The 12422-nt window shown below is 43.2% G+C and overlaps 1 protein-coding gene across 1 annotated transcript in view; it reads right to left on the reverse strand.

The window, feature by feature from the left end:
* Positions 1–1155: 1155 nt before the first annotated feature.
* gfra2a (GDNF family receptor alpha 2a) overlaps positions 1156–12422 on the reverse strand; it is a 63844-nt gene continuing 52577 nt past the window's right edge. The window contains exons 5-9 of the mRNA XM_053623960.1: positions 11196–11305; positions 9678–9818; positions 6875–6990; positions 2378–2431; positions 1156–2003 (exon numbers count right to left, since the gene is read on the reverse strand). Of these exons, the coding sequence (XP_053479935.1) occupies positions 1881–2003; positions 2378–2431; positions 6875–6990; positions 9678–9818; positions 11196–11305 (544 nt within the window). The 3' untranslated portion in view covers positions 1156–1880. The remainder of the gene's footprint in view (positions 2004–2377; positions 2432–6874; positions 6991–9677; positions 9819–11195; positions 11306–12422) is intronic.

Raw genomic sequence — 12422 nt, forward strand, 5'->3', positions numbered from 1 at the left:
AGCTGTCGACGACGACGTGCTCTCGCATCGTGTCGACAGGATGCGGATTTAGAATTCAAACACTTCACTCGGAAATAAACACGCCACGATGAAGGTAATTACTCCGGACCGACAAAAAGTGAGTGAGAAAAGAGAAAAGAGGAGTAATGAAAGCAAAATCTAAAACCGCCTTTCAGAAAAAGGGAACAACGAATACACTCAGAAGGATGGAACGTTACGAATATGAATAGATTATTCCAAAAGCTCAGGGTTTAACGGCTTGATGAAACTCCAATTCTCTGAAAGATGGTGGAGTCAAAGGTTGTAAGAACATGCCAGGAGCTGAAGAATCCAGAGTGTGACTGCACACAGTTTTTCTCCAAGATGGTATAGTCCAATTGTGAACGCAATATCTGTCCCAATTTCTCCCCAGTGCTTCTCAAAAAATGATCCAAATCATGGGATGACTCCATTTTCATCCAAAGATGGCCAGTCGAAGAAGGTTGCACAGCCACGATGGAACCCTCTGTTTCTTAAAAATTGTGGAGTCCAGGATGGAAAAGGATTGCTGAATAGAATTTTGTAACCCCAGGCGTTCTTGAAGATGGTCCAGTCTTGTGTTGGAGGTAGGGTCAAAAGAAAAGATGGTCAGGACAGACCCACAGAATATTTTGTCCACAGAATATGGTGATGTCCAGGCTGGAAGGGCTTAAGGTCATTTTGTAACCCCAGTTGTCTAGAAAGACAGTAATGGGGATGTTTTCAGGTTCAGGAGAGACTCTTTATTTCCCCTGAACGGTTCAATCTGGGTGTAAAAGCATGACTGCACCCCATGTTTTCCCTTTATGAAGATGGTGCGATCCAGGGATGAGGTAGGATGAGAAACCATGATGGGGATGTGTTCCTCAAAGATGGTGGCTTTCAGGGTCAAGATATTTGTCTCAGAATGGTGGAATCTGGGGGATGATGGTACACCCAGTGCTTCTCAAAGATGGTAGGTTCAAAATCTTGATGGGATGACAACATTTTTCCATGGTTGGAGAAGTTTGCCAGGCCTTGATGTTTTTCTCAAAGATGGTGGTGTACAGGGTCAGAAAAGAGAACGGTGGAATCCAGGCGTAAAGGCATGACTGCACCCTGTTTTTACTGAAAGATGTGGAGTCCGGGGGGGGGGGGGGATGGGGGGCTTAAGGGCATTTTAAAACCCCAGTTGTTACTGAAGATGGTGTGATTCAGGCTGGAGGTCAAGGTGCAAACCAATGATGAAGACATGTTCCTCAAAAATGGTGGTTTCAGGGTCCCTTATTTCTCCAGGTATAAAGGCACCCTGTGGTCCTCAAAGGGTCAGGATAGACCACTATTTTTCTCAGAATGGTAGAATCTGTGTGTAACAGCATGGCAGTGACACATTTCTCTCAAAGTTAATCCAAGGTCGCAGATGTGTAGAAGGGCATGATGGAGGCTTCTGTGTCATCATAGTGGTTTCCAGAGTAGAACTATAGACTAGGATTCCATTTGGCTCCACAATGTTGGGTTGATGGCACCCCAATTTGGTCAAATGGTGTGGTCCAGACAGGACGCTGTACAGATTTACCAAAAATAAAAGCAAGGGAGACTTTGTATTCAGTTCATCCCACTTAATATCGAGACAAAGTCATTACTGTCAACTTCCTCTATCATCTATCAACGACTTTTCTCTTATTGTTCTGTTCTCCACTGATCTCAGATAGATACGCGCTTTACGATGCTCTCACGCCTTATTTTTGTCTTTGTTGATCTTTTTTTTGGTAAGAAATAACATTGCAGTATAGAGAGGACAGACAGACAAGCGAAGTGATTCTGTATTTTGGTGGAGGGTCCAGAGACTCCCTCAGGGTTAAGACCTCAGGTTGAGTTGAAGTTCAGAGGGCAATGTTTCCCAAAGCGAAGACCAGTGAGAGCATCCATGCCTCAGTGCAGAGCGCCAGTCCGGCACTCCAGTTTGAGGGGTTCCACACAGGGTTCTCGTCAGGTCCTATAACGTCCTTCAAGAGAGAAAAGTCAGAATTAGATTAGCATCAGTCCAGTTAGCTATTCTACAGTCTGAACGTCTAAACCCTGACACCAAGAGCTGCTCTTCAAATTTCTAACAGAAGTTCTAACCCAAATAACTACTATTACTGTACACAGCAAGCTACGTAGCTAGCACTTACAAGTGACATTTTATTTGTTAAATACGATCAGCTAATCACAAAATTGCTGGTATGACATCACAGCTATCCTGAAGTTAGTTTTCTTCCTAGCATGTTATTTTGAGAAGCCATAAGAAGTCGACTTAACCTGAAAGCTATTCTAAACAAAAGAACTATTGATAAATCCAAACGTACACCCCTTTTCTCCAATCTAAAAAATGAGTTACCTCGTCTTCTTCACAGGTGATGTCTTTTGAAGTGCCGCACTTTGGTTCGTTTTCCTGAATAATGAAGGACAAGAAGAGAAAATCAATCAGAAGCTAAGTTTACTCACTCATTTCACATTCGTGCAAGCTGCTAGCTTTGTTATAAATTGCTAAGTATTTCACAATTTCATTTAGTTGCTAACAAAAGTTTTTGGTTAAATCTGAAATTAGTAACCTTATTACAACTTTAGCTAGTTTACTATTAATACAAGCTAGCTAATGATATTTTAAATACCAAATATATATATATATTTAAAATAAACGCTCGATACAATCCTTATGACGCACGTACGAAGCGTCTGGTGCATCAGTCGTCTCGTCCAGATAAGAAAACGGAATAAAATTTTAATTTCTGTCGCTCCGGTGGCGAAGCTCGGAGATACGTGGTCTTACCTACTCCAACAAAGCGCTTTTCAATTAGACGTGTCTTACACTGCTGGGTTTTTTTTTTCAGCCGGCGCTGTGGTACATCAGATGTGAGTCACGCTGACATTTGCAGTAAGACCACTGAGGCTTAGTGGAGATCATTGTCTCTACACACCTTAAAATAGAGCATACGCTGAGTGAGCGGTGTGCTTCAACACCGCTAATTAGCTCTTTCTCTGCTTGCTTTATAAAATCCTCACACTCGAGCGAATTAAACAAAAACCTGAGAAGAGAGATTACAAAGTAGCATCCTCCGGCTGACAGGAATGCATCTCGTTAATGCTAAACAAACAAAAAGGAAAAAAAGATCCTATCATAGCCGATTCGTCGTCTTGCTTGCAAGCTTAGTAACTGTTTTTATTAGCGGATTTATCTGAAACTTGCTTGTATGACATCACTATAGTCCTTTATTCCCCCACTCTGGTGCACTGCTTAGCATAAACTTGCAAAAAAATAGCAACAGTACACAACGAATAGTTTACCCGATGTTAGCGTGCTTGCTAGCTGACGTGCACAATAACAGCCTGACGAATGTTAATTATTTTATTGTTAGCAATAAGAAGCAGTAAATAACAATAATTACTTAATAAAACAGTCTGTAGTGTTAGCTAACTTTGTTAATTATGTAGCGTCATGTAACTATGTTAACTTTAGCTCATTTCCGTACTTAGGAAATGTTTTTGTGCATACTGGCTAGCGTAGTTAATGTATAACAATAATGCTAACAATTTCCTTTTTTTCACATATATTGTAGTCAGATTGTGACACATGAGAGCTAACTCAAGTTGCCAAAATATTAACCTTTTGTGTTTTGTGATTGGCTGACCAAATTTAAGTGAAGCCCCGCCCCCTAATGACCAGGATGTTCTCCTCATCTTGCATTTAGTTTCTCTTTTGGATTCAGTCTCTACAGTAAAATGTCCAGCCTGCTCACATTCTCTTTTGCCATTGCTAACTCCATAGTTCTCTGTAAACGTTTAATTAATATCTCAGAATGGATCTTAAGTGGATTTTCCGTAATGCTCTCTCAGCTCTGACAGTCATCCGTCCGACCGTCGTAATCTGTCTCTCGTCTTATCTTTGGCTTATTAAATGTTAGACAGTGGACGCCATTAGAGCAGCGATTCTCTGATAGCGTAAGACCTGTTGATATCACGTTCACGCTGCTATCGGACAGGAAGTGACATCGGTCATATGTGTCTGCGTAATGGTTTGCGATGGGAGGGATTTAATAACGGACCAGTGGAGGGGTACGACGAGCGTTCGTTTGATAAATACGTGCACGCCATGGAGAACTGAACTGGATTCTCACAGCACGGCGTGTTGCTTGTAGATGTTTGTTTGTAAACACTGCAGCTACAGTTTTGCCGATTGGACGGATGGTGATTGAATGCTAATGAACTGGAGGTGGTGAAGCGCGTCACGCGCTCGTCGACGTCTCCGCTAATTCCGCCGTAGTTGTCTCACGTTGTCTTTCTTTCACCCAAACACGCATTAGCATGTGCGTAAGCCTGCTGTATTCTTCACACCGGCTCGAAGTGTTTACAGCGCTGGCGGCGTGCGAACGACTCGACGAGGAATGCTTCAGCTCGGGTTTTACGTGAATTACAGTGACTCAGAGGTCACAAGAGCATATGATGATAAACTTTCCTAACTTGTAGCTGAAGGCAGGGCATTCCACAGTGTCTCTGGAGCCATGACTTGCTTCTGTCTGCTGACAAATTTCCTTTTGAAACAGGAAGTAACGCATTCAAGCCGTCGCTTGACGGCTAACAGCATCGAGATATACCACACCCCCGCCTAATCCAAACAAAAGCTTAGCGCGCTAGCTAAAGACGGAGAACGGGAAAGAGTTTATAACGACGGCGTTGTGGAGGATTTCTCACCATCGCCTTCACCTACGCTTAGATTTCATAGACGACGAGATCCTGTGTGTTTTTGCCCCACGTGTCTGAGCTGAGCTCAAGCTTCAGGAACGCCGATGGTGAAGAAGTGCCAAATTCTCCATCGGTCCGAGGTTCCTTAACCCCACCCTCTTCCAGACAAATAAACTCCGACGGTTGGAAAAGGGAAAAGAACACGCAGACTAACCATGTTTAATGCTAACGACCTGATGCTGTACAGCAAGACACGCCCCCTGGGGGCGGGGTGTATATGTTTTAGAGAGCATTTAATGGGATGAACATAAGACTAGTACAGGATGAGTCATCATGACATTGTAATTGCGTTCTTGGAACTGTGAAGTTTTTGGTTTCCATAACACTGCACAATTTGTGTAGAAACAACTTTTTAACATTTTTATTTCAGGGGCATTTTAAAAGGCATACGATGATGTTATGTTTATTAGGATTTTACGTTCTCACAGCGAGGCAACAAAGTTATAATGATACACGTCCAGGCTGTGATGCGTTCGCAAGAAGGGAAGATGTCAAGAGAAACGGCTGAAAGAAACGTCACTTAGAGATTTCTGTCAAAAGGAAGATGAGAGCCAGAAGCGTCATCGGTTTTTTTTCTCTCTCTCTCTCTCTCTCTTTTTTAAAATCCGAACAGGACTATGCGAGACTTACGAGACTCGGCGTGAATCCTTGATGCGCGACTGACAGGCTTTTGAATTGTGGCAGGAAATTTAAAAAATGGCTGTGCTCGGCTCCCTCCAGGCTATCTCTAATTATAAACTTCCTGCATGAATGCTTCTTCTGTCCTGCGTTCGCTAATTACCATATCTGCCATAAATCGTGGTCCAGACACACAACCGCCGAGTCAATACTGGCATCTATCGCGCCGTCCCCTGGGGGTTGGCGAGAGGACACATTTTTCAGCAGTTTCCTGCTTGTATTGTTCTCCTACGTACTCATTCTTTAACTCGTTTCTCTTTTAGACGTTAATTAGAGGCCCATCACTGCTGCACGAGGGCTGTTTACCGACAGTTGAAGCAAACACCGGAGGAAAAAAAAACCCAGTGTGTTTGTGTTTTGAGTAAAATGCAGAAACAATGGACAAAATGTCAATTCATTCATTATCTGCGAGGGTCTGTTCTGCATTCGCGGCTTGATTAGTCCTGGAATTGTACACGCGACGCTGATTGAATACGTCGTGCCACCAGGGAAATGATTATCTAGTGTGTAAATATGTTTTTCCTTTTTAATGAGATGCCATGTTTGTGTGCAACAGTGCCGTGAGGAAGCATTTGTAGATGTCACCAGTTTAGATGATTATTATCTCCTTAAAATGATTCTAATCGTTAGTGTAAAAGCATAAGATTTATTTTCTTTCTCTAGGTCAGAGAACAGTCATGCAGTTAGCATGGATTTCTCTCCACGCTCTCGGAGACGGAGTCTATGATCCTTATTTAAAGAATTACAAGCAATTATTACGATCTAGTGTTCCTGTTAAAGCAATCTCCCCCCAGCTAATTTGTTTATTCCATTGTTCCTGGCAACAGCTGGCAGATTTCCACCACCATTCTCACTCCGTCCTTATTACCGGCTGGAAAACAAGAAAGTTTAGGACATAGCGATTGGACATAGCGGTTTTTATTTTATTTTCTCGCACGTGTTGCTCATCCTTATTTCATGCACGAGCGAGGATACAAAAAGTCAAGTCGTGTTTGTCGTTCGCATCCGCAGCCTTTCGCATCACATGAGGAATGTAGAGAAATGCAACTGTGACTCGATCAGAGCCGGAAAAATAAGATCTTACCAATCAGAGACCAAGCGTTAGGTGCAGCAATAACAGAGGTCAATTTAAAGAAGGCAGAAAGGAGTCAAATAAGCACCTGGTTAGATTCCAGGTCACGTTTATTTCTTTAATACACCTGAGCAGTTGAGGGTTAAGGGCCTTTCTCAACGGCCCAACAGTGGCAGCTTGGCGGTGCTGGGGCTTGATCTTACGACCTTCTGATCAGTAACCCAACCACCGAGCTACCACTTCCACCTCAACTACCACGTCATGTGAGAATGGTGGCATCTCAGATAAACCAGGATCCGATCTGTTTAAAACCGCTTCCCAAAATCTTAAGAGCTGAACACTCGCCTCGTATTCGGGTTTGGTGGTGTTGGGGTAAACAGTCGGGTTTGTGCGAGGGACATTGGGATTCGTTGATGCTGTAGTCTTTGGGACATCCGTCCCAAATGCCTGTATAGCGTTACCTGTGGAAAGATGCAAAGGTAGATCCTAGATTAGCTTACCCGATTAGCTTTTTCACTAAATGTCCAAGAACTAGAAACGGAAACCGCTTTTCTTTCCCAATACCAATCATGTTAATGGAAACCTGAGTAATGGCCAATGCTGAAACCAATCCCACACTGAACTGTTTTGCTTTTCTCCTCTGACATGTTAGCCACTCCTGACATGTGCTAGCTCCTTGCTGGGGTTGTGGTAATAAATATGCTTATAGTTATCATTGTGCAACCTTCTTTACGTCACGTCACATTATACTGATGTAAAGTTCATGCGTTTTCATTATTCCTGTGCTAATTTAGAGGCCGTGCTGACATCACAGCAGTTTATGAGTTCATTTCTCCTTCCAGAGGAAACCCTTCACGCCGGCTACTCAGTGGCGTTACTGTTATTCGTGCATGACCTTCTTCGTGCCACTTTTTGCGTGTTATGTTGTGCTACAAGCATTTCTGTGATATTTCAGTATCTTCGGCTGATATCGGTATCATCCCTACCCAGAACTCTCCTTTTTCTCATCCTGTGTTCTTTGAGTTCCTGCTCTGGCTCCTTCAATTCCACGCCAGATCACAGACAATAGAAGAACTATAAAGCTGGTAATTGAAGGCGATTATAATATTTAAAAGTCAACAAACTGGACTGAATGTGTTTCTGATCTTTTATTCATCAGATCTACTGAATGGTAGGAAATTCCCGGGCACAAATCCAGTGGTGTGTCTTTCACAGACAGCAAAGACAGACTTCCATTGTCTCGTATAAAAATACAATAGAGTGAAATTCCTGCCTCTGTATATCGCAACTTGTTAGGAAGCCAGCGTCAGAGTGCAAAGTCAGCTATGATTCATTGCCCCTGGAGCAATTATGGGCCAAGTGCCTTGGTCAAGGGTACAACGGCGTATCTGTGGTAGTCCTGGGATCTTTTGATCACTACATTTGAACTTTAACCTCTGAGTCATCCCTTCCAAGGCTCTGATCAATAATCCTGGCTTCTTGCAAAGACAGCCTTTACTGTCACATAGTAAAATACAGTAGAGTGGAATTTCTTCCTTCACATACCCCAACAGGGTCAGAGCACAGGGTCGTAACCTCAAAGTCATCCTTTACAAGGATCTGCTACCCTTGGAGCAGGATAAAGGTTACGAGCATTAACCTTGTTCAAAATTCCAGTTGTGGTTCTCCGGTAGTCCTGGGATTTCACCTTGACAATTCTGATCAGTACGTCTGATCTTTAAACAGCAAGCCACCCTTTACAAACATCTGGTTAGTCTATAGATCTGTTTTCTTTCCTAGACAGCAAATACAGCCTTTATCGAAACATTTACAAGTAGAGTAGAGTGAATTTATAATCTTTGCAGATACCAGCCTGCCATCAAGCTGGGGTCAGAGAGCGGGGTCTGCCATGCTACAGCACCCCTTGAGAAGTTGAAGGGTTAAGAGCTTTGCTTAAGATCCTAGTAATGGTGGTGGTGGTGGTGGTATTGGGGTTTCAGCCCGATTGGGATTACCAAGTTCATCCATTTTCCACCAGAATTTGTCATCCTGTCTAACACTGTCCAGACTGGGAGCAGCACAATGGCCTCTATCAGACAGAGCAGCACCGCCTGAAGCAGCTGGGTTTCTTTAAGGCACAGGGGTGGAATTGTTCATCCTCAAGAGACCACAAACTGTACTTCTTAGGCTGCACAAAAGTGAGTGGATATTGATGTTTGAAGTGTTAGCTATTCATTCCCAACAATTCCCAGCTAGATGTTTAGAAGACACATCCTGCTTTACACCAGGTTCAATGCTGGGTTTGTGGGTCAAGACTCATTATCAGGATTTACTGTACAGTCTAGGAGCGTATACTTATATTCAGACTGTTTGGTTCTAGCATTTATATCACTTTTCCGTGAGAAGAAATGAACATAAACATAAGATGAAGCTCACCCTCTTGCTGAGTCAGCGATGGGTTCTTTCATCTGATCTTTTTTAGGTAATTATACCCTGCAGTCCATCTGTTGTTGCTGGAGATTGTGTGTGTCTCTGCCTGTCTCATCATGTTAGCTTGCGGTTTGACCCCTGAAACTAACATTAGCTCAAATGTTTCTCCTAACGAACACACTGTGAGCACTGCACACACTAGGGTTCTGCTCCTCACTTCTAAAGCGCCATGATCCATTACACTCGCGCAGCATTACAGCAGCAGGCTCCAGCAGGAACATCCGACTGTCAGATGGAGGAAAATAATTATCCCCTGTGTGGCTACAATAACTTCAGTGTTCACGAGGGACGTATAACACTTTCAGCTCTTTTAACAGGGTTCTATCGCACTCATACAAGTGTTTACACACCAAAACGGATGCATTTAGTATGTATTGATATTCAATTCCAGGCCCCGCCCACACATTTACAGATATGTTTTTAATTTTCTCTGTGTTTTGGGGACCAAGCCACATGAATACAGCTGTTTGGATCACAGAAAAGGAAACTTTTTGGGAATTTTTGTTCAAAGCAAAAAGCTCTTATCATCCGCATCACTTCCTGCTTTTTCATACAGTTCTATACAGGAGGCGGGGCCTGTGGTGTAGCGTGACATCAAACTGATCAAAGAGCAAAACTATCGTTCTGGTTCTGGAATGGTTCAGTAATAAAGCGGTACGGTTCTCGATGTGGTTCTTACGCAGACAGGTGTTCTCTCTGAAGTCCCGCAGGAACTTCTCGCACTCTTCCTCCTGGTTTCCGCTGTTCCTGCAGCTGCACCACGGTGAGATGGAGAAGTCCGTGTGATTGGCGTCCTCGTAGTTAGGAGTCATGTCCGTCCCTTGGAGAGGAACAGAAAAAAAACACAGACAATGAGATGTTAGAAAAATCTAGTATCATGTGTGTCTGGCAATGTCTGTCTGTCTCACTGTCTGTCTTACTCTCTCACTGTCTGTCTCACTGTCTGTCCTACTCTCTGTCTTACTCTCTCACTGTCTCTCTTACTCTCTCACTGTCTGTCTCACTGTCTGTCCTACTCTCTGTCTTACTCTCTCACTGTCTCTCTTACTCTCTCACTGTCTGTCTCACTGTCTGTCTTACTCTCTCACTGTCTGTCTCACTGTCTGTCCTACTCTCTGTCTTACTCTCTCACTGTCTCTCTTACTCTCTCACTGTCTGTCTCACTGTCTGTCCTACTCTCTGTCTTACTCTCTCACTGTCTCTCTTACTCTCTCACTGTCTGTCTCACTGTCTGTCCTACTCTCTGTCTTACTCTCTCACTGTCTCTCTTACTCTCTCACTGTCTGTCTCACTGTCTGTCCTACTCTCTGTCTTACTCTCTCACTGTCTCTCTTACTCTCTCACTGTCTGTCTTATTCTCTCACTGTCTGCTTATCTCACTGTCTGTCTTACTGTCTCACTGTCTTCCTGTCACACTGTCTGTCTTACTGTCTCACTGTCTTCCTGACACACTGTCTGTCTTACTGTCTCACTGTCTTCCTATCATGCTGTATGTTTTACTGTCTCATCGTCTGCCTGTCAAATTGTCTGTCTGTTTCACTGTCTGCCTTAATGTCTCACTGTCTGCCTGTCACGCTGTCTGTCTTACTGTCTCACTGTCTGCCTGTCACGCTGTCTGTCTTACTGTCTCACTGTCTGCCTGTCACGCTGTCTGTTTTAATGTCTCACTGTCTGCCTGTCACGCTGTCTGTCTTACTGTCTCACTGGCTGCCTGTCACAATGTCTGTCTTACTGTCTCACTGGCTGCCTGTCACAATGTCTGTCTTACTGTCTCACTGGCTGCCTGTCACAATGTCTGTCTTACTGTCTCACTGGCTGCCTGTCACAATGTCTGTCTTACTGCCTCACTGGCTGCCTGTCACAATGTCTGTCTTACTGTCTCACTGGCTGCCTGTCACAATGTCTGTCTTACTGTCTCACTGGCTGCCTGTCACAATGTCTGCCTGCCCCTCTTTGTCTGTCTGACTATCTATGTTACTGTCTGTCAATCTATCTTATTGTCTCTCTGAGTCACTGTCGGTCTGTCTCAGTATCTGTCTCACTGTCTGATGAGCTATCTGTCTCTCTGTTTGTCTGTCTCACTTTCCTTCTGTCTCACAGTCCCTCCAGTGCCTGCCGTTGACCTTTACAGCAACAAACAAATGACTGACTTCCTGTTAACAGCATCTGTCTGTCTCACTGTGTCTGTCTGTCTCACCGATGAGGCCGGTGTAGGCAGTGAGACAGGCCTGGTAGTCGTCATTAGGACAGGTGCTGATGGAGTCCTCACTCATCTGACAGTGTGTATGGAAATCCGCCAGTCTTGACCTAAAAAAACAAACAAGCAACACATCTGAGAATGCTTTACAGGTTATGGATCAAGAGACGTGTGTGTGTGTGTGTGTGTGTGTGTGTGTGTGTGTGTGTGTGTGTGAGTGAACAATCTCTCTACACATTACTGAGTTATTGTTCTCTCTATCTCTCTGTCTGTTTCTAAGTCAGCATGTGGACACTGTGACCTCAGAGGGTTACAGATGATGGGGTATATTCATCCTGCAGCCAGAGAGGACACGTCATTCTCTCTCTCTCTCTCTCGCTCTCTCTCTTTCTCAAGTTCAAAGTGTACTTTTATTGGCATGACTCTTTTAACAATGCTGCCAAAGCAAAATAATATACAGAATATCTAGAAAACCCGATGTGTAAAGGAAAATAACTCATTAATTCAATAATCCAATAATAAAACACTCAAATGAATATTCATTAATTGAATTAAACAGAGGTATTACAGCAAATCATCAGCATGACCAAAATGATTCACTGATTCAAAAACTGATTCTGCTCAAAAACTCAAATTCACCGAATGAGCGAGGAGTAGATTTCAGTCATGACCGAAAGATTCACTGATTCACTGAATGAGAGACAAACGAATCTTGGTCATGACCCAAAAGATTCACTGAATCAAATACTGATTTGCTGAATGAGAAATGAGTGACTCTGAGTCATGATTGAAAGATTCACTGATTCACTGAGAGTCAAGCGAATCATAGCCATTACCAAAAGATTCATCGATTCAAACATTGATTCACTGAGCGTGAGGCAACCGAATCTTGGTCATGACCGAAAAGATTCACTGAATCAAATGGCATAGATCGGCACACGCACGATTACAAATACACGACTCAGGTAATTCACAGATGTTTAAAAAAGAAATGTAAAGGATTGACTCAGTAAACAGTACCAATTCATTCACCTTACTGACTCCTTTAAAAACTCCGAATCAGTCATAAGTGAATCGTGTCTAGTTCTAACCCGTGTTTAATCCCCATTCAGTTGTATCTGGAGCTCAAAAGTTGCATTTAAATAAAATAAATAAAAAGCGAACAGGCCACAATATGTTGTTATATTCTGCAATGTGACTTTCACCAACGAAACCTTTCTAAAGATG

Source organism: Ictalurus furcatus, chromosome 5 (genome assembly GCF_023375685.1).
Source record: "Ictalurus furcatus strain D&B chromosome 5, Billie_1.0, whole genome shotgun sequence".
NCBI classification, from domain to species: domain Eukaryota; kingdom Metazoa; phylum Chordata; class Actinopteri; order Siluriformes; family Ictaluridae; genus Ictalurus; species Ictalurus furcatus.